The following is a 20,056-nucleotide window of genomic DNA, read 5'->3' as shown; positions in this document are numbered from 1 at the left end:
CAATGCAGCAAAGGAATCTGGGTAAGATATGCAAATGAAGTTCACAATGACTCACCTTTTTACTTTTAGCCTGCTTTTTAAGACGGACTTCCCTTTATGCCATAGCACTGCTGCATTACACAGCTTTTATGCTTAGCTAGGGTTAGTACAGTGATTTAGACCAATCCCAGGACAGCTGTTTCGTGGTTATTGCCACTCATCAGCTGGGAGTAGGTTAAATTACTGCTTGGTAAAGTTCATTTCTGGGGGAAATTCACATATACACATATACATACATATCCATCTTTAAACGTATGTGTGTGTGTATATATATATATATATATATATATGTATATATATATATATATATCCCTATGTTAAAGCCTTTTGTCTGCCTTTTTTCCCCCCTTATACCTGAGACCTCATATCTTTGAGCCCTTATAACTTTTTTTGTGCAATGTTTTAAAATATTTTTTATTAGATGGTGTTAGTATGAGTGTAACTGTACTTTTGTAATGTGTTTCTCCTGTTAAGTGTAGTCAGTCCACGGGTCATCATTACTTCTGGGATATTAACTCCTCCCCAACAGGAAGTGCAAGAGGATCACCCAAGCAGAGCTGCTATATAGCTCCTCCCCTCTACGTCACACCCAGTCATTCTCTTGCACCCAACTAATAGATAGGATGTGTGAGAGGACTGTGGTGATTATACTTAGTTTTTATATCTTCAATCAAAAGTTTGTTATTTTAAACAGCACCGGAGTGTGTTGTTCCTTCTCAGGTAGAATTTGAAGAAGAATCTACCTGAGTTTTTGTATGATCTTAGTCGGCGTAGCTAAGATTCATTTTGCTGTTCTCGGCCATTCTGAGGAGTGAGGTAAACTTCAGATCAGGGGACAGCGGGCAGGTTCACCTGCAAAGAGGTATGTTGCAGTATATTATTTTCTGAGGAATGGAATTGACTAAGAAAATACTGCCAATACCGATATAATGTAAGTTCAGCCTTAAATGCAGTAGTAGCAACTGGTATCAGGCTGTTATGTATATATATGTTTACACTTCAGTATTCTGGGGAATGGCACTTCACTGGGACAATACTGTATGCATATAACTTTTAGCCTATCTTGCAGTAGGAACGACTAGCAGCAGGCTTTTTAATAACATTTCATATTATTAGATTTTAAACGTTTGCTGGTATGTTAAATCGTTTAATTATCTGAGGTACTTGGTGAAAAATTGTTTTGGGCACTGTTTTTCCACTTGGCTGTCGTTTATTTTAAATTTAATACAGTTTCACTGAACTTCCCTCACAGTTGTGTGTGAGGGGGAGGGGCCTATTTTGGCGCTTTTGCTACGCATCAGAAATTCAGTCACAAGTCTGTTTTCTCTCCCTGCATGATCCGGATCGTCTCTACAGAGCTCAAGGGTCTTCAAAACTTATTTTGAGGGAGGTAATCACTCACAGCAGACCTGTGAGATTGTGCTTTGACTGTGATAAAAAACGTTTATATTTTGTACATTTTTTTCTGCTATTAAGGGTTAGTTATCCATTACTAATGGGGGCAATCCTTTGCTAAATTTATGCCTTTACCGGGAAAAATTTGGTTTTTAAAACTTATCCGGTTCATTGTTATTCAACTGTCATCGTTTTTTTCAGTGCTTCTTAAAGGCACAGTACGTTTTGCATATTACTTGTGAATTGAGTTGAAAAGTATTTCCAAGCTTGCTAGTCTAATTGCTAGTTTGTTAAACATGTCTGACTCAGAGGAATATCTCTGTGCTATATGTGCAAAAGCCAAGGTGGAGCCCAATAGAAATTTATGTACTAATTGCATTGATGCTACTTTAAATAAAAGTCAATCTGTACAAGTTGAACATCATTCACCAAACAACGAGGGGGAAGTTATGCCGACTAACTTGCCTCACGTGTCAGTACTTGCATCTCCCGCTCGGGAGGTGCGTGATATTGTAACGCCGAGTACTTCAGGGCGGCCATTACAAATCACCCTACAGGACATGGCTAATGTTATGACTGAAGTTTTGTCTAAATTACCAGAACTTAGAGGTAAGCGAGATCACTCTGGGGTGAGAACAGAGTGCGCTGATAATAATAGGGCCATGTCAGATACTGCGTCACAATTTGCAGAACATGAGGACGGAGAGCTTCAATCTGCAGGTGACGAATCTGATCCAAATAGAGTGGATTCAGACATTTCAAATTTTAAGTTTAAACTAGAAAACCTCCGTGTACTGCTAGGGGAGGTATTAGCGGCTCTGAATGATTGTAACACCGTTGCAATCCCAGAGAAATTATGTAGGCTGGATAGATACTATGCGGTACCAGCGAGTACTGACGTATTTCCTATACCTAAGAGACTTACAGAGATAATTACTAAGGAGTGGGATAGGCCCGGTGTACCCTTTCCCCCCCCTCCTGTATTTAGAAAAATGTTTCCAATAGACGCCACCACACGGGACTTATGGCAGACGGTCCCTAAGGTGGAGGGAGCAGTTTCTACTCTGGCTAAGCGTACCACTATCCCGGTGGAGGATAGCTGTGCTTTTTCAGATCCAATGGATAAAAAGTTAGAGGGTTACCTTAAGAAAATGTTTGTTCAACAAGGTTTTATATTGCAACCCCTTGCATGTATTGCGTCTGTCACGGCTGCGGCCGCATTTTGGTCCGAGTCTCTGGAAGAGACTCTTGACTCAGCAACTATAGATGAGATTTCAAACAAGCTTAAAACCCTTAAGCTAGCTAATTCATTTATTTCAGATGCCGTAGTACATTTAACTAAACTTACGGCTAAGAATTCCGGATTCACCATTTAAGCACGTAGAGCTCTGTGGCTAAAATCCTGGTCAGCTGATGTTACTTCTAAATCTAAATTACTTAACATACCTTTCAAGGGGCAGACCTTATTCGGGCCCGGTTTGAAAGAAATTATCGCTGACATTACAGGAGGTAAAGGCCATGCCCTGCCTCAAGACAGAGCCAAACCTAGGGCTAGACAGTCTAATTTTCGTGCCTTTCGTAACTTCAAGGCAGGAGCAGCATCAACTTCCTCTGCACCAAAACCGGAAGGAGCTGTTGCTCGCTACAGACAAGGCTGGAAACCTAACCAGTCCTGGAACAAGGGCAAGCAGGCCAGAAAACCTGCTGCTGCCCCTAAGACAGCATGAATTGAGGGCCCCCGATCCGGGAACGGATCTAGTGGGGGGCAGACTTTCTCTCTTCGCCCAGGCTTGGGCAAGAGATGTCCAGGATCCCTGGGCGTTAGAGATCATATCTCAGGGATATCTTCTGGACTTCAAAACTTCTCCCCCAAAAGGGAGATTTCATCTTTCAAGGTCGTCAACAAACCAAATAAAGAAAGAGGCGTTTCTACACTGTGTACAAGATCTTTTACTAATGAGAGTGATCCACCTGGTTCTGCGGTCGGAGCACGGACAGGGGTTTTACTCAAATCTGTTTGTGGTTCCCAAGAAAGAAGGAACCTTCAGACCAATCTTGGATTTAAAGATCCTAAACAAATTCCTAAGAGTTCCATCGTTCAAAATGGAAACTATTCGGACAATCTTACCCATGATCCAAAAGGGTCAGTACATGACCACAGTGGATTTAAAGGATGCTTACCTTCACATACCGATTCACAAAGATCATTCCCGGTATCTAAGGTTTGCCTTCCTAGACAGGCATTACCAGTTTGTAGCTCTTCCATTCGGATTGGCTACGGCTCCAAGAATCTTCACAAAGGTTCTGGGCTCTCTTCTGGCGGTACTAAGACCGCGAGGAATTTCGGTGGCTCCGTACCTAGACGACATTCTGATACAATCGTCAAGCTTTCAAACTTCCAAGTCTCATACAGAGTTAGTACTGGCATTTCTAAGGTCGCATGGGTGGAAGGTGAACGAAGAGAAGAGTTCTCTCTTTCCACTCACAAGAGTTCCTGTAATGTTTAAGTATGTACTAGTACCCTTGTTCATGCAGGACCACTCAGTCTCACACCTTACCTCGGGTTCACTAAGATCTAACTTGTGTGAACCCTGTTATGCTCATAGATCTGAGGGTCACTACTGTAGGATACAGAGTGAAGATGGTATAACAAAAGGAGTTGGATATGAGCTAAACAGTAATATAGTATGGTAATGTAGGATAACTCAGAATCCAAAGTTTAGGGAGAAGCTTATTCACATCCAAATGAGTTGTAGACTCGCATCACACACATATAAAATATTTACATAACTTGCACAGGCACACACACACACTTTAGATAGAGTTGTGCAGAGTAGCTTCGTTGGTTAAAGTCAGTTTAGCACATAAAGTTCATCAGAGGTTAATGCAAATGGAGTAGTGCTATTTAGGCAAATGATAGATACGGCAAAAGTCACTGTGCAAGTCAATATAGTGAATCACAAGCGGAATAGTACATGTAACAGCAAGTGCATGAGATAAACTGGTTCATAGCTTAGTATGGCAGGTAGACTTGATTACTTGATTATTTGAGGCAAGCAGTAGCAAATGACATGAAAGGCAAGATATCCTTATTTGTAAATTGGTAATACAGACCGGTAATCCAGATGATATTATATACAAACCGACTTCCCAAATAGTATCCTCAGAGTGGAGCAGAAGCGGAGTTACCGGAGAAGAAATGCACACAGCGTGTGCCGAGATTCAGTGAGAGTGTGTGGCGGCTGCGGTTTCACCTAGTGACGTCACACGCCAACGGACCAGCATGCGAGTAAGCAGGAAGCAAGCAGCGAGAGAGACAGGAACAAAGTTGTGGAGCTGCAAAACCACAAGACTTCAGTAACAAGAACTAGTATCAGAAGCAGGAAATCCCAACTTAGACAGGAGGGAATAGCTGGGTGCGAAGTGTTCAGGAACAGTGGGTGACTGAACAAATTACCAAGCAACGTTCAACAGTAGGTGGAGCCTTAAATAGCAGTATGATAATTAGTTGTTAAAGGTACAGAATGGTAAAATCCTGACAGAACTCCCCCCTCAAGGAGCCGCTCCGCGGATCAAGGACCAGGACGTTCAGGATTTCTCCGGTGGTACAGAGAAAGGAGTTGGGGGGCAGAGAAGTTTGAGGATGGCTCCCACGAATCCTCCTCAGGAGCATAACCCTTCCATCTTACCAAATACTGTAGTTGATCATGAAGGTATCTGGAGTCCAAGATAGATTCGATTTCATATTCAACATCATCACTGACTTGAGGAACAACAGAAGAACTCTGTAAGTTACCCCTGACCAAGGAGTAGGGTTTTAACAAGGACACATGGAACGTTGGATGTATCTTCAGAGTAGATGGCAATTGTAGAGTCACGGCATTAGGATTGATTACTTTAATAATCTCATACGGACCTAAATACAATGCACCTAATTTTTTACTAGGAATCTTTAAACGTAGGTTTTTTGTACTAAGCCAGACTTTGTCGCCAACAGCATAATCTGGAGGTTTAGATCTGCGTAAATCATAATGATGTTTCTGGGTAGTTTGTGCCACTTCTAATACTGTTTTTAAAGAAGCAAAACCATTAGCAATGGAATTGATTGTATCATTTACCATTGGAAGTGTAGAATCGGACGTACAGGTAGGATGATACGATGGATGAAACCCATAGTTGATGAAAAATGGTGTGGTTTTCATTGAGGAGTGTAGTGAGTTGTTATGAGCAAATTCGGCAGTGGCCAACAGTGAATGCCAATTATCTTGTTCTAAAGTACAATAGCAGCGGAGATATTGCTCAAGTGACTGATTAGTTCTTTCCGTTTGCCCATTTGTCTGGGGATGATAGGCTGAGCTAAGTCTTCTACAGATGTTGAGGGTACGACATAGCTGGGTCCAGAACCTGGATGTGAATTGTGACCCCCTATCCGTAGTGACAGATTTAGGCAATCCATGAAGTTTCACTATGTTGTTTAAGAATAGAGAGGCAGTTTCTGAAGCTGTTGGAAGACCCCTGTGGGGGATGAAATGAGCCATTTTAGAAAACAAATCAACCACCACTAATATGGTGTTGAAATTTGATGAAGATGGTAAGTCCACTATGTAATCCATGGCGATGTCTGTCCAAGGTCTGTCTGGGATTGGAAGCGAAAGAAGGTAACCATAAGGGCGGTTATGTGGGTGTTTTTTAGTGGTACATGTGGGACAACTTTGTACATATCGAGTGACTGTGTCATTCATTTTGGGCCACCAGTAATCTCTCTTTAATAAATGCAATGTTTTATGAACTCCAGGATGACCTGCTAATAGTGAGTCATGAGCATAACCAACTATCTCATCCCTAAGAGCTTCAGGTATATAAAGTAGATTGTCATGGTAGTACAAACCGTCCTGATGTTTGTTTAATCCAAGTTGCAGCAAAGAGGAGTCCTGAGAGAGATGCTGTTTTAGGGTGGTTTTAAAACTGGTAGTTAAACAGATTATTCTGTCTGGAGGTATGATAGATTCAGGTGTTTCTATATGTGAAGGTTTCGGATCCTTCCGAGAAAGAGAGTCTGCCTTGAGATTTTTGGAGCCGGGCCTATAAGTTATGATATAATCAAATCGTGAAAAGAAAAGACTCCACCTGACTTGACGTGAAGTCAGGGTTTTGTTAGATTTCAGAAATTCAAGATTCCGATGGTCAGTATATATCAAAATAGGGTGTTGTGTTCCTTCCAAAAGATGTCTCCAGAACTCCAGGGCGGATTTGATAGCAAGTAGCTCCTTATCACCAATACCATAATTCATTTCTGCAGAGGTCATTACTCTGGAGTAGTAAGATATTGGGTGAAGAGGTTCTGTTGGAGACTTTCTTTGAGAAAGGATTGCCCCAAGGGCATACTCGGAAGCATCAACCTCCAGGGTGTATTGACAACTGGGATCTGGGAACTGTAGAATCGGAGCTGTAATAAATTTCTGTTTCAGACTAATGAAAGAATCTTCTGCTGACTGATTCCAAACAAATTTTATATGTTTACGTGTTAAGTAAGTCAAGGGTTGAACAATATGTGAAAACCCTTTAATGAATTTGCGATAAAAGTTCGCGAACCCTAAGAATCTCTGGATTTCTTTCTTATTACGGGGAGCAGGCCAATTGGTTATAGCATCCACCTTGTTAGATTCCATGGAGATACCTAGAGGGGATATGTTGTATCCTAAAAAGGAAATTGTATCTGTATTGAATATACACTTTTCCAGCTTAGCAAAAAGACGATGAGCTCTTAATCGTAGTAAAACCTGCTTTACATGTGACACATGTTTTTCGTATGATTCCGAGAATATAAGAATGTCGTCCAGATAGATGACAATACATACATCTAAGAGATCATGAAACACATCATTTATGAAACACTGAAACGTCGCCGGTGCATTGCATAAACCAAACGGCATTACAGTGTATTCATAAAGGCCGTAACGTGTACGGAAGGCTGTTAACCACTCATCCCCTGCTCTCATCCTAATCAAATTGTAGGCACCTCTAAGATCCAATTTTGTATAAATTACAGCACCACGTAACCGTTCAATTAGTTCAGGAATGAGAGGCAGGGGGTATCTATTTTTCTTTGTACATTTGTTAAGTTGCCTATAGTCAATGATTGGACGGAGACTACCATCCTTATTCTTAACAAAAAACATAGAAGCTCCAACTGAGGATGTGGAGGGTCTAATGAAGCCTTTTTTTAAGTTATCATCCAAATAATTTTTTAAATGAGCTAATTCTGGCTCAGAAAGAGGATATATATGTCCTATAGGTATGGTACTGTTTGGTATGAGATCAATAGGACAATCATACGTCCTGTGTGGTGGTAGTGTGTCTGCCTCAACCTTATCAAAAACGTCACTAAATTCTTTGTAACATTCAGGTAGGGCATTGACAGATAAATGGTATAAAGAGTGTTTGGTAAAACATGAATGTTTACAAAATGCTGAATCAAATATCACAGACCCCTCACACCATGAAATAGTGGGGTTGTGTCTTATTAACCAGTTCAAACCAAGTATCATAGGATATACTGAAGTGGGAAGTACATCGAAAGACAATTGCTCAATATGACCAGACTTAGTTACTACAGTAATAGGAATGGTGTGATGTGTTATTGGACCTGAACTGAATAGTGAGCCATCAACCAAACGTATAGCAAGTGAAACACTCTTTTTTATTAGTGGGATCTTATTTTTAACAACAAAAGAAATATCTACAAAATTCCCAGATGCGCCAGAGTCAACTACGGCCTGTACGTCTATCTTCCGGTGATGCCACTGTAGGGAGAGAGGAAGGGACAAATGAGAAGTGAAATCATGTACCATATTGATTATATGATAACTAGGAGGTGTCTTACCCTTCTTTTGGCGAAGAAGTATTGGACAATCCTTAACAGTGTGATCTTTGTCAGCACAGTATAAACAAAGGTTCAATAATTTGCGCCTAGCTTTTTCTTCTGGTTTTAGAGGAGCACGAATCACTGCTACATCCATAGGTTCATCAAGGGACCTTGCTGGCAAGGTTGAAGGTGTAGCATGATAAGTGGGTAGTTTTCTGTAACTAGCATCACTGAAGGATCTTTCAGATTTTCTTTCCCTTAATCTTCGGTCTATACCAATGCTAAGTGTCATGAGGGCTTCTAAATCATCAGGAATGATACCACGTGCAAGTTCATCTTTTATTGCTTCACTGAGACCTAATCGGTATTGATTCCTTAAGGCTGGAGTGTTCCACTGAGTGTCTGGTGCCCAACGTTTGAAATCTGTGATGTATTCTTCCACGACTCTCTTCCCTTGACGTAAGGACCTAATAGCTGTTTCTGCTGTGTTCTGTTTATTATGATCCTCATAAAGCAGAGACATGGCAGAAAAAAATGCATCGAGAGAATTTAAGATGGGATCATCCTTTTCATAATAGGTATTAGCCCAAGACCTGGCCTCACCACGTAAGAATGAGATAACAGTTAATACCCTGACCCTATCTGTTGGATATGATTTAGGTTTCAGAGTAAACATCAGTGTACAAGAGTTCTTAAAATCCCTGAATAAAGCTCTCTCCCCAGAGAATTTTTCAGGAGGGCTAATTACAGGTTCAGCTGAATTTTCAGCTACAGGAGGGTTACTGGCAAGCTGCTCATTTATGAATTTTCTGATATTTTGGTTCTACAATTGTATCTCCCTTAGTCCCTGTATCATGTGATCCATACTTTGAGCTAGGGAGCCAACCCTATTGTAAAGCTCTGTTATATCCATTAAACAAAGTACTAGTTATCTTTATAGGCTTGGTAATATGTAATGTTTAAGTATGTACTAGTACCCTTGTTCATGCAGGACCACTCAGTCTCACACCTTACCTCGGGTTCACTAAGATCTAACTTGTGTGAACCCTGTTATGCTCATAGATCTGAGGGTCACTACTGTAGGATACAGAGTGAAGATGGTATAACAAAAGGAGTTGGATATGAGCTAAACAGTAATATAGTATGGTAATGTAGGATAACTCAGAATCCAAAGTTTAGGGAGAAGCTTATTCACATCCAAATGAGTTGTAGACTCGCATCACACACATATAAAATATTTACATAACTTGCACAGGCACACACACACACTTTAGATAGAGTTGTGCAGAGTAGCTTCGTTGGTTAAAGTCAGTTTAGCACATAAAGTTCATCAGAGGTTAATGCAAATGGAGTAGTGCTATTTAGGCAAATGATAGATACGGCAAAAGTCACTGTGCAAGTCAATATAGTGAATCACAAGCGGAATAGTACATGTAACAGCAAGTGCATGAGATAAACTGGTTCATAGCTTAGTATGGCAGGTAGACTTGATTACTTGATTATTTGAGGCAAGCAGTAGCAAATGACATGAAAGGCAAGATATCCTTATTTGTAAATTGGTAATACAGACCGGTAATCCAGATGATATTATATACAAACCGACTTCCCAAATAGTATCCTCAGAGTGGAGCAGAAGCGGAGTTACCGGAGAAGAAATGCACACAGCGTGTGCCGAGATTCAGTGAGAGTGTGTGGCGGCTGCGGTTTCACCTAGTGACGTCACACGCCAACGGACCAGCATGCGAGTAAGCAGGAAGCAAGCAGCGAGAGAGACAGGAACAAAGTTGTGGAGCTGCAAAACCACAAGACTTCAGTAACAAGAACTAGTATCAGAAGCAGGAAATCCCAACTTAGACAGGAGGGAATAGCTGGGTGCGAAGTGTTCAGGAACAGTGGGTGACTGAACAAATTACCAAGCAACGTTCAACAGTAGGTGGAGCCTTAAATAGCAGTATGATAATTAGTTGTTAAAGGTACAGAATGGTAAAATCCTGACAGTTCCCTTCTTGGGGATTCTTATAGATTCTGTAGAAATGAAGATTTACCTGACAGAAGACAGGTTAACAAAGCTTCAAAATGCTTGCCGTGTCCTTCATTCCATTCAACACCCGTCAGTGGCTCAATGCATGGAGGTAATCGGCTTAATGGTAGCGGCAATGGACATAGTACCCTTTGCACACCTTCATCTCAGACCGCTGCAATTGTGCATGCTAAGTCAGTGGAATGGGGATTACTCAGATTTGTCCCCTACTCTGAATCTGGATCAAGAGACCAGAAATTCTCTTCTATGGTGGATTTCTCGGCCACATCTGTCCAGGGGGATGCCCTTCAGCAGGCCAGATTGGACAATTGTAACAACAGACACTAGCCTACTAGGTTGGGGCGCTGTCTGGAATTCCCTGAAGGCTCAGGGATCATGGACTCAGGAGGAGAGTCTACTTCCAATAAACATTCTGGAATTGAGAGCAGTTCTCAATGCCCTTCTGGCTTGGCCTCAGTTAACAACTCGGAGGTTCATCAGGTTTCAGTCGGACAACATCACGACTGTAGCTTACATCAACCATCAAGGAGGGACAAGAAACTCCCTAGCGATGATGGAAGTATCAAAGATAATACGCTGGGCAGAGTCTCACTCTTGCCACCTGTCAGCGATCCACATTCCGGGAGTGGAGAACTGGGAGGCGGATTTCCTAAGTCGTCAGACTTTTCATCCGGGGGAGTGGGAACTTCATCCGGAGGTCTTTGCCCAAATACTTCGACGATGGGGCAAACCAGAGATAGATCTCATGGCGTCTCGCCAGAACGCCAAGCTTCCTTGTTACGGGTCCAGGTCCAGGGATCCGGGAGCGGTCCTGGTAGATGCTTTGACAGCACCTTGGACCTTCGGGATGGCTTATGTGTTTCCACCCTTCCAGATGCTTCCTCGATTGATTGCCAGGATCAAACAGGAGAGAGCATCGGTGATTCTAATAGTGCCTGCGTGGCCACGCAGGACCTGGTATGCAGATCTAGTGGACATGTCATCCTGTCCACCTTGGTCTCTGCCTCTGAGACAGGACCTTCTGATTCAGAGTCCTTTCAAACATCAAAATCTAATTTCTCTGAAGCTGACTGCTTGGAAATTGAACGCTTGATTTTATCAAAGCGTGGATTTTCGGAGTCAGTAATTGATACCTTAATACAGGCTAGGAAACCTGTTACCAGAAAGATTTACCATAAAATATGGCGTAAATACTTACATTGGTGCGAATCCAAGAGTTGCTCATGGAGTAAGGTTAGGATTCCTAGGATATTGTCTTTTCTACAAGAAGGTTTAGAAAAGGGTTTATCTGCTAGTTCCTTAAAGGGACAGATCTCAGCTCTGTCCATCCTTTTGCACAAACGTCTGTCAGAAGTTCCAGACGTTCAGGCTTTTTGTCAGGCTTTGGCCAGGATTAAGCCTGTGTTTAAAACTGTTGCTCCATCATGGAGCTTAAATTTAGTTCTTAACGTTTTACAGGGTGTTCCGTTTGAACCCCTTCATTCCATTGATATCAAATTGTTATCTTTGAAAGTTCTGTTTTTAATGGCTATTTCCTCGGCTCGAAGAGTCTCTGAGTTATCGGCCTTACATTGTGATTCTCCTTATCTGATTTTTCATTCAGACAAGGTAGTTCTGCGTACTAAACCTGGGTTCTTACCTAAGGTAGTCACTAATAGGAATATCAATCAAGAGATTGTTGTTCCATCATTGTGTCCTAATCCTTCTTCAAAGAAGGAACGACTTCTACACAATCTGGATGTAGTCCGTGCCCTGAAATTTTATTTACAGGCAACTAAAGATTTTCGCCAAACTTCTTCCCTGTTTGTCGTTTATTCTGGACAGAGGAGAGGTCAAAAAGCTTCTGCTACCTCTCTCTCCTTTTGGCTTCGTAGCATAATACGTTTAGCCTATGAGACTGCTGGACAGCAGCCTCCTGAAAGAATTACAGCTCATTCTACTAGAGCTGTGGCTTCCACTTGGGCCTTTAAGAATGAGGCCTCTGTTGAACAGATTTGCAAGGCTGCAACTTGGTCTTCTCTTCATACTTTTTCCAAATTTTCCAAATTTGACACTTTTGCTTCTTTGGAGGCTGTTTTTGGGAGAAAGGTTCTTCAGGCAGTGGTTCCTTCTGTATAAAGATCCTGCCTGTCCCTCCCGTCATCCGTGTACTTTAGCTTTGGTATTGGTATCCCAGAAGTAATGATGACCCGTGGACTGACTACACTTAACAGGAGAAAACATAATTTATGCTTACCTGATAAATTCCTTTCTCCTCTAGTGTAGTCAGTCCACGGCCCGCCCTGTTTTTTATGGCAGGTCTAAATTTTTAAATTATACTCCAGTCACCACTGCACCCTATAGTTTCTCCTTTCTCGTTTGGTTCTCGGTTGAATGACTGGGTGTGACGTAGAGGGGAGGAGCTATATAGCAGCTCTGCTTGGGTGATTCTCTTGCACTTCCTGTTGGGGAGGAGTTAATATCCCAGAAGTAATGATGACCCGTGGACTGACTACACTACAGGAGAAAGGAATTTATCAGGTAAGCATAAATTATGTTTTTTGACGTGTTTTGTGACACTTTTATTTATTTTGCGAAACACTTAACCAGAGCTCTGAGGTAGCGCTAACCCTATGCACGTTAACTTCAATTGCGCTCAAGCAATCGCATTTACTTTCAACTTGTAACGCGACTGAAAACCTGATGCACGCAAACACCTACGATAAACCCCTTTTCACTTGTTAGCGCTCCACTCGTATTTTTGCCCTTTATAGGGAATTCAATTTAAGTTTTATGTCTCTTTTATAGTGTGGTTTTTGAAACCTAAAATAATGCATAACATTATGTTTCTATTCTTAGTTTAACTATCTCAATAAAAACTCGCTATTTTTATTTGGTCAATCAGTGAAAGGGTCAATATATTCAATTGTCACGTTTCACAATGCTCTGGAAATTTAAGGATATCCTATAACTCCTGAAAGCATGTTTTTTTCTTTATTTCATTAACTGAAAGCTTTTAATCAAAGGGTGCTTTGTTTGCTGTAGACAGACATTGGCTGTTTGCTTTCTCTCTCAGTACCTACTGCCAAAAAGATCGGTCTTGTTCCATTGTGTAAGAGAATAAACCTGCTAGCGTAATTTATAAGTATTGTAGGTGTAAGTTCAGATGCTACATTGTATGCTTGCCAAGCTCAAGATTTTCCTTTTAACCAGTAAGAAAAAACTATGAAACAAGATTGTCCAGTTGAAAGTTTACGAGATATTTTATTCCACCATATTATCTTTGTTTTCATCATTCAACGGGCACAAAATGTAGGCAGATAGAAAATAGTTTACTATGTATGCTAGTTAAAGGGACAGTATACTGTAAAATTGTTTTCTCTTAATGTTTATCCAATTACTTTTTTTTACCAACTGCAGAGTATAAAATGTATGAGATTTGCTTTTTAAGGTTTATTTTTTTATATATGAAACAGCTGAGTTTGTGTTTGAAGCCAAAACCTAATAAAATGGGTTGAGCTTGTAGGTATTTATCACATTGTGTACATATACATGCTTTTTTATTTTATATCTGTCCATAAACCAAAGACCAATACTTAGAGAGAACAATGGAAAATAAACATTTTATTACCTTATCTCTTCTATACCCAACTGGGATTATAATTTCTTCTGCTGCTTGTGTTTACACAGCTTATCTATAACTTGGACATAAGGCCAGAAACTTTCAGAATAGGTGGGGATACTACAGGCTAAATCAACTATTTCAAATGATAATATTAGGGTAAAGGAAATACTTGCAAACAATTTATTACACTCCAGCAAGTAAATTGGATTATTAGGAACAAATTAAAGGAGAGAACAATTTTGAGTAAACTGTCCCTTTAAAGGGACATTAAATACCTCAAGATATTAATATAAATTATTTAATTACGTGTAGTAAAACTTTGCACTATACTATCATTATTTATTTTGTTCTCCTTTTCTTTAATGTAATTTTGAATATTACATTGAAGTGCAGACAAAAGTATATTGCATGCAGAGATTGGTTGCATACTCTAGTAAGCCAATTATAACTATTTCTAATTGGCCTCAGCAGAAAAGATTATCTAAGTTACAAAATTGCGGCGGGCAAGGCTTTATGGAATTTACCCTTATTTTTTCAATATTTAAACAACTAATACAATTTTTTAAAAATACATATACAAAATATTCTTAGGCTAATCTTTGTTCTGAATACATAATTCAAGCAATGATTTATTTTGTGTTTAATGTCCCTTTAATTATTATTTTATTATTATACTTTATTTATGAAGCGCCAACATATTTTTCGCAGCGCTGTCCATGGTGAAGACTTCTGAAAGTCTAGTTGTGTAGCAACTAACAAATTATTTATTTTAATAATTACTTTACTTTATATCAATAATTATGCAACAATGATTCACTAGTTCTTCAGAGCATGTTGTTTTACATTTCTGATGTGTTTAACTACTGCAAATGGTGTTAGGATATTAAACCATAAATATATTTTTTATAAAATTATGTATTCATAGGAAAGTAGCCTTAGAATAATATGCAGAAGTATTTTTAATTAAAGGGATACTTAACCCAAGTTTTTTTATTTCATGACCCTGGATAGCACTTGCTTATTGGTGACTACATTTAGCAAACTAATAAGCAAGCATAACCCAGGTTCTGAACAAAAAAATGACCAGTCAACACAGTAGATTTGCATAATCAACAAATGCAAGATAACAAGACAATGCAATAGCACTTAATCTGAACTTCAAATGAGTAGTAGATTTTTTTCTGACAATTTTAAAAGTTATGTCTTTTTCCACTCCCCCTGTACCATGTGACAGCCATCAGCCAATCACAAATGCATACACGTACCATGTGACAGCCATCAGCCATTCACAAATGCATACACACTTATTCTTGCACATGCTCAGTAGGAGCTGGTGACTCAAAATTCAAAATATAAAAAGACTGTGCACATTTAGTTAATGGAAGTAAATTGGAAAGTTGTTTAAAATGGCATGCTCTATCTGAATAATGAAAGTTTAATTTTGATTGAGTGTCCCTTTAAGCTTTACATAACTGCTTTTTAAATAAAGATAGCAAGAGAATGAATACAAATTGATAATAGGAGTAAATTAGAAAGATGCTTAAAGAAAAAAATGTGGGTTTAGTGTCCCTTTAAATTGTTTAAATATTGAAGAAATAAGCTTAAAGTTTTAGTTTCTATAAAGTAACTTCTATAAAGTAATCTGTGCCTCCATGTTTGTATCTAATCTTTTATCTGTCCTTTATTGTTCTTAGCAGAAGAGATTAGATTTGGGAAATTTAGGATTCAATATATCAGAGCCCATTACTTTACAGTAACTCAGAAGAATTGGAAAGTCCACTATTATAGTTTAAATTATAGGAAAATTTGTTTTGTTTTTTTAAATACATGTAATTAAAATGTTATCTTACAACCTCAGTGTTTAATGGCTCTTAAAATGTATTAGTAAAGTCTTGCTCCTCAGGCGCCACAAACAGTGCGACTCCCGAGCAGGAAACATTTGGTGAGCCCATTGGTAGCTTCATGACAGTCTGATTTCTGCTCTGCAGCTGCAAGATTTTACCTATGTGTTTAACCTCTTTGCTAGGGTTAAACACTGAAGTAGCGAAGATAAGTAATAGTAAATATAACATGCTGTAATAAGTTACAGCATGTCATTTCTGCATTTAGATTGTCCCTTGTAACATTTTTTTGGTAAGTTAGCATGGATTGTTTTGTTGATTTTTTAACCAACGCTACAGATGCATGTCTCCATAAAAGCTTTCTTAGTGTATTGATATTGCCTTGATGTTAGTACTAATTCTGGATTTTTATTATATTTTATAAACATTAGATCTCCGTCTGTATTGCAAAATGCATGTAGTTTTTTTTTTCAATATCCTTGTAAAATGATTATAATTCGTCAAATGATCACTTAAACAAAACAAACTACTTTTTTTCCTGCAGTTTCCTAGTCAGCTTTATGGTTGATGCACGTGGTGGATCCATGAGAGGGAGTCGACATAATGGGATGCGGATAATTATACCTCCAAGGAAGTGTACAGCGCCTACCCGTATCACATGCCGACTGGTCAAGAGGCACAAACTGGCCACACCTCCACCTATGGTTGAAGGAGAAGGGCTAGCCAGCCGGCTGGTAGAGATGGGACCGTCAGGGGCTCAGTTTCTTGGGTACGTTACAACTATTAAATTAATTACTCAACATATCTTTATTTTTATTCTTTTTTTATCTATTTATTTGTAATTCCCAATATTTTATAAAGAACTCATCAGGATATAATTATTACTTAAAGAGACACTACTGATAAATGTTCTATCATCCATGTGAAGAGCATCGTTAAACATGTTAACATTTTTTGACTGAAATCATATACTGATTTAAATTAATATACCAACATCATTTGTGCACTTCTTACTAATGCTTGTTGTCTTATAGGGATTTCATACTTATGCTCAATGGGCATTAGCAGGAATTGTCTATCAACCAATAAACATTAGCAGCAAGTGCCTATCTACTGAAGAGTATTGACAGGAAGTACCTAACAGTCAACGAGCATTAGCAGGAAGTAACTACTAGCCAATAGGGATGGGCGAATGTGTTTATATCCGAATTCGAATGTTAGAACGAATGTTATTGTAGAAATTAGATTTACATAATAGAATGTTGATAAGAACGAATATTCTTAAAAATTCGATTTTCGAATGTTATTTACAGTTTTCGAATGTCCCATTCGAATTTGAATGTCACATTCAAATTCGAATATTACATTTATAAAGCACAATTGTAGACTAGAAACACTATTTCGAATGTCACATTCGAATCGAATATCACATTCGAATCGAATGTCACATTTAGAAAACACAGTATTAGACTAGAAATACTATTTCGAATTCGAATGTGACATTTGAATTCGAATGTAGCATTCAAATTCGAATATTACATTTATTAAACACAGTTGTAGACTAGAAATACTATTTCAAATTTGAATGTCACATTCGAATTCGAATGACACATTCGAATATTACATTTCGAAATTGAATGAATACATAGCTAAACATTCTATTATTCAAACAAATATTTTCGAATTTTATTGAAAAATTCGAAAACGAAAATTCGAAAATAGAATGTTAGAATGTTATATAAACATTCGAAATTCGATTCGAATGAACGAATGTATCAAATTCGTTTTAAATTTCGAATTTTTAGAAACATTCGCCCATCCCTACTAGCCAAAGCGCACTAGCAGGAAGTTCCTATCAACCAGTGAGCATTCGTAGGAAGTGCATAACTGATTCAGCCTTTACTTCCAAAAAATATTAGATATTGCTATTTTATATTTCAAATTATTGCATACAGTGTCCCTTTTAAAGTGTTTTTTTTGTTTAATCTAAAAAAAAAAAAGTATTTAAAAAATGTTTTTAGTGTATGTTTATTTGATAAATGGATGTTGCTGTGTTTAATAAGACAAGTTTTTGTTTCCATGTTTATGAAGGCTTGTCCCTGTCAACAAATAGAGCTGTCGGAGTTCTTAGTAGCCAGTTAGCAATATCTGTGATGATTTCACAGAAACATTTTTGGAAATGCTAACATAATGAAAAGAATGCATCTAAGCAAATTTGACATTTGCTAGTGTGCATTTAAAAGTTGCTACAGTTTTATATGCATGCCAGAAAACGTTTGACTTTAATATCCCTTTAAAATAAGACTGTATATGATCAAATGAAAAAATGCACATAAATAATGGTTAGTAAAAAAAAAAGTACTATGCACATCAATGTCCCTATAGTCTTATGCTGTTAAATATTAATTTTCTTTTCAGACTCTATTCTGTAATTAAAATTTCATGTGTATGACCTGTACTGTATAATCATCAAAATAAGAAAAATAAGAAAAAAATTCAAGCAATATTTACAGCTCTTTTGCTTTTTTTTATTTTTTTTTTTATTAGCCTACCACAATAGTGGCTATTTTTTGTTCCTTTTATTCATCAGAAGATGGAACAAATACCCCTTTTTAACTAAGAAAAAAACAACCTTTAACTTTAACCTGTAATTTTGCAGAAATAGTTCTTTAAGAGGCAAATGAAAATGCTAATAATATATTTTTCAGACTTCAGTAAATTTTATTCGCTTTTTATGGCAATTACATCAGCATTTTGATGCGGTTGCTGAATTCCGAGTGCAATCACTTAAAATTTGCCTAAACTCATGCAGAAATTATCAAAGCATAATTGTATGCTTTTGACTATCCCCATCTGTCCATTAATTTCTCCTAGCATGCATGCAGATTTTTTTATTAGATTTTTTTTTTCTTATTTTTTTTCCCCAAAGCAGTCATTAGACTGATGTCATAAGAACCAGCTAACTCCCTTATATTCCCCTCTTATTTCTTTTCCTGCTGCATGGATATTATTCAGTAAACTGCATCTTCCTACAAATTCCCCCCCTCTTAATGAGGGAGAGAGCTTGATTAGCCGAATCTTGCAGCTTGGGCCTCAAGGGACAAAATTTATTGGGTAGGATGCCGCATTGCTGAAATAAAAAAAATACAGATCTAAAATGTCTGATTTTTTTATTTATTTTTTGTATTTTTTAATTTAGTTTTCTCATTCACATTTTTGTTTAATTTATTGTACCTTTCAGTTAGTTCACTTTTCTAAAGGATAAATAGTTGCTTGATTTAGAAACGCTAAATATATTGTGCTTTAAGGCATGTGAAACCAACAGCAAACATATTTTGCTTAATTTTTTTTTAACGGCTGCTGTATTTTACGTTTTCATTTCATATGTTTCTGCTGCATCAATTACATTGTAGTTTGGCGTGGTAGTCCTTGAAATTTGATTTGTTAAAGAGAAGGTATTTACAGGCATTGAATAATATTCTTATTGTGGCACTAGAATATAAAAAAACCTTCATCTCTATGTTGATTTACATTTGTTATTTTTGTTCATGTTCAACAATGTTCATAGCCACATCCAAATATTTTTTTTATCTTAATGTTGGACCGTAATACAAACAAAGAGCCAGTAAAAATATATTAGAATATTCTACATATAATGTATTTAGGATATTTGTTAGTCAGAAATAATGAATAAATGTATGCATAAAGAATTTAAAAAAAAACCTCAGTTACACAATGTAAAAAAGAGACAGACCTGCCCGAGTAAGTGTTTTGTGTAGGGCTTTTATTTTGATGTAGTATTTGGGGTTCAAAAGAGTAGCCGTATTAGCAAGAAGTCGACAGTTACTATCAGTTATATTCAATATCACCTAATGGAAGATGATCTACAGGTCATGTAGGCTTGTGAGCTTGCATACTGAAGAATATAAGTGTGGAAGAGTTATGGCATAAGATAAAGGGTCAGTAAAAATGGTAAAAGATGTTAGACATTAGCCACCTCTTTCTCTTATGTAAAAATATGAGCTTGTCCTATGCTTTCTAGAGATGCCTGAAAGCAAAATCTGTAACCTTGCTTTTCAGACTGCTGCAAATCAAATATCTGGTTGAGGCAATTTGCAGCAGTTTGAAAATCTAGGTTAAAGAATTTACCATTTGGCATATATTTTATAAAACTTAGGGCTTGAGGTATATATTACAGAGTGGATCTGGGAATTGCACATTAGTATCGCAAGTACAAGAAATATCCTTGGATTCAGTTTGAAAAAATAAAA

At 38.0% G+C, this 20,056-nt stretch overlaps 1 protein-coding gene across 5 annotated transcripts in view; it reads left to right on the top strand.

Annotated features, from left to right (window-relative positions):
• ANK3 (ankyrin 3) overlaps positions 1-20,056 on the top strand; it is a 1,320,989-nt gene that overhangs the window by 1,178,003 nt on the left and 122,930 nt on the right. For all 5 annotated transcript variants that reach the window (XM_053692249.1, XM_053692250.1, XM_053692246.1 and 2 more), the window contains one exon: positions 16,330-16,554. In XM_053692249.1, the coding sequence (XP_053548224.1) occupies positions 16,330-16,554 (225 nt within the window). The remainder of the gene's footprint in view (positions 1-16,329; positions 16,555-20,056) is intronic.

Source organism: Bombina bombina, chromosome 9 (genome assembly GCF_027579735.1).
Source record: "Bombina bombina isolate aBomBom1 chromosome 9, aBomBom1.pri, whole genome shotgun sequence".
Taxonomy (NCBI): Eukaryota; Metazoa; Chordata; class Amphibia; order Anura; family Bombinatoridae; genus Bombina; species Bombina bombina.
This window is presented reverse-complemented; position numbering and strand designations above follow the sequence as displayed.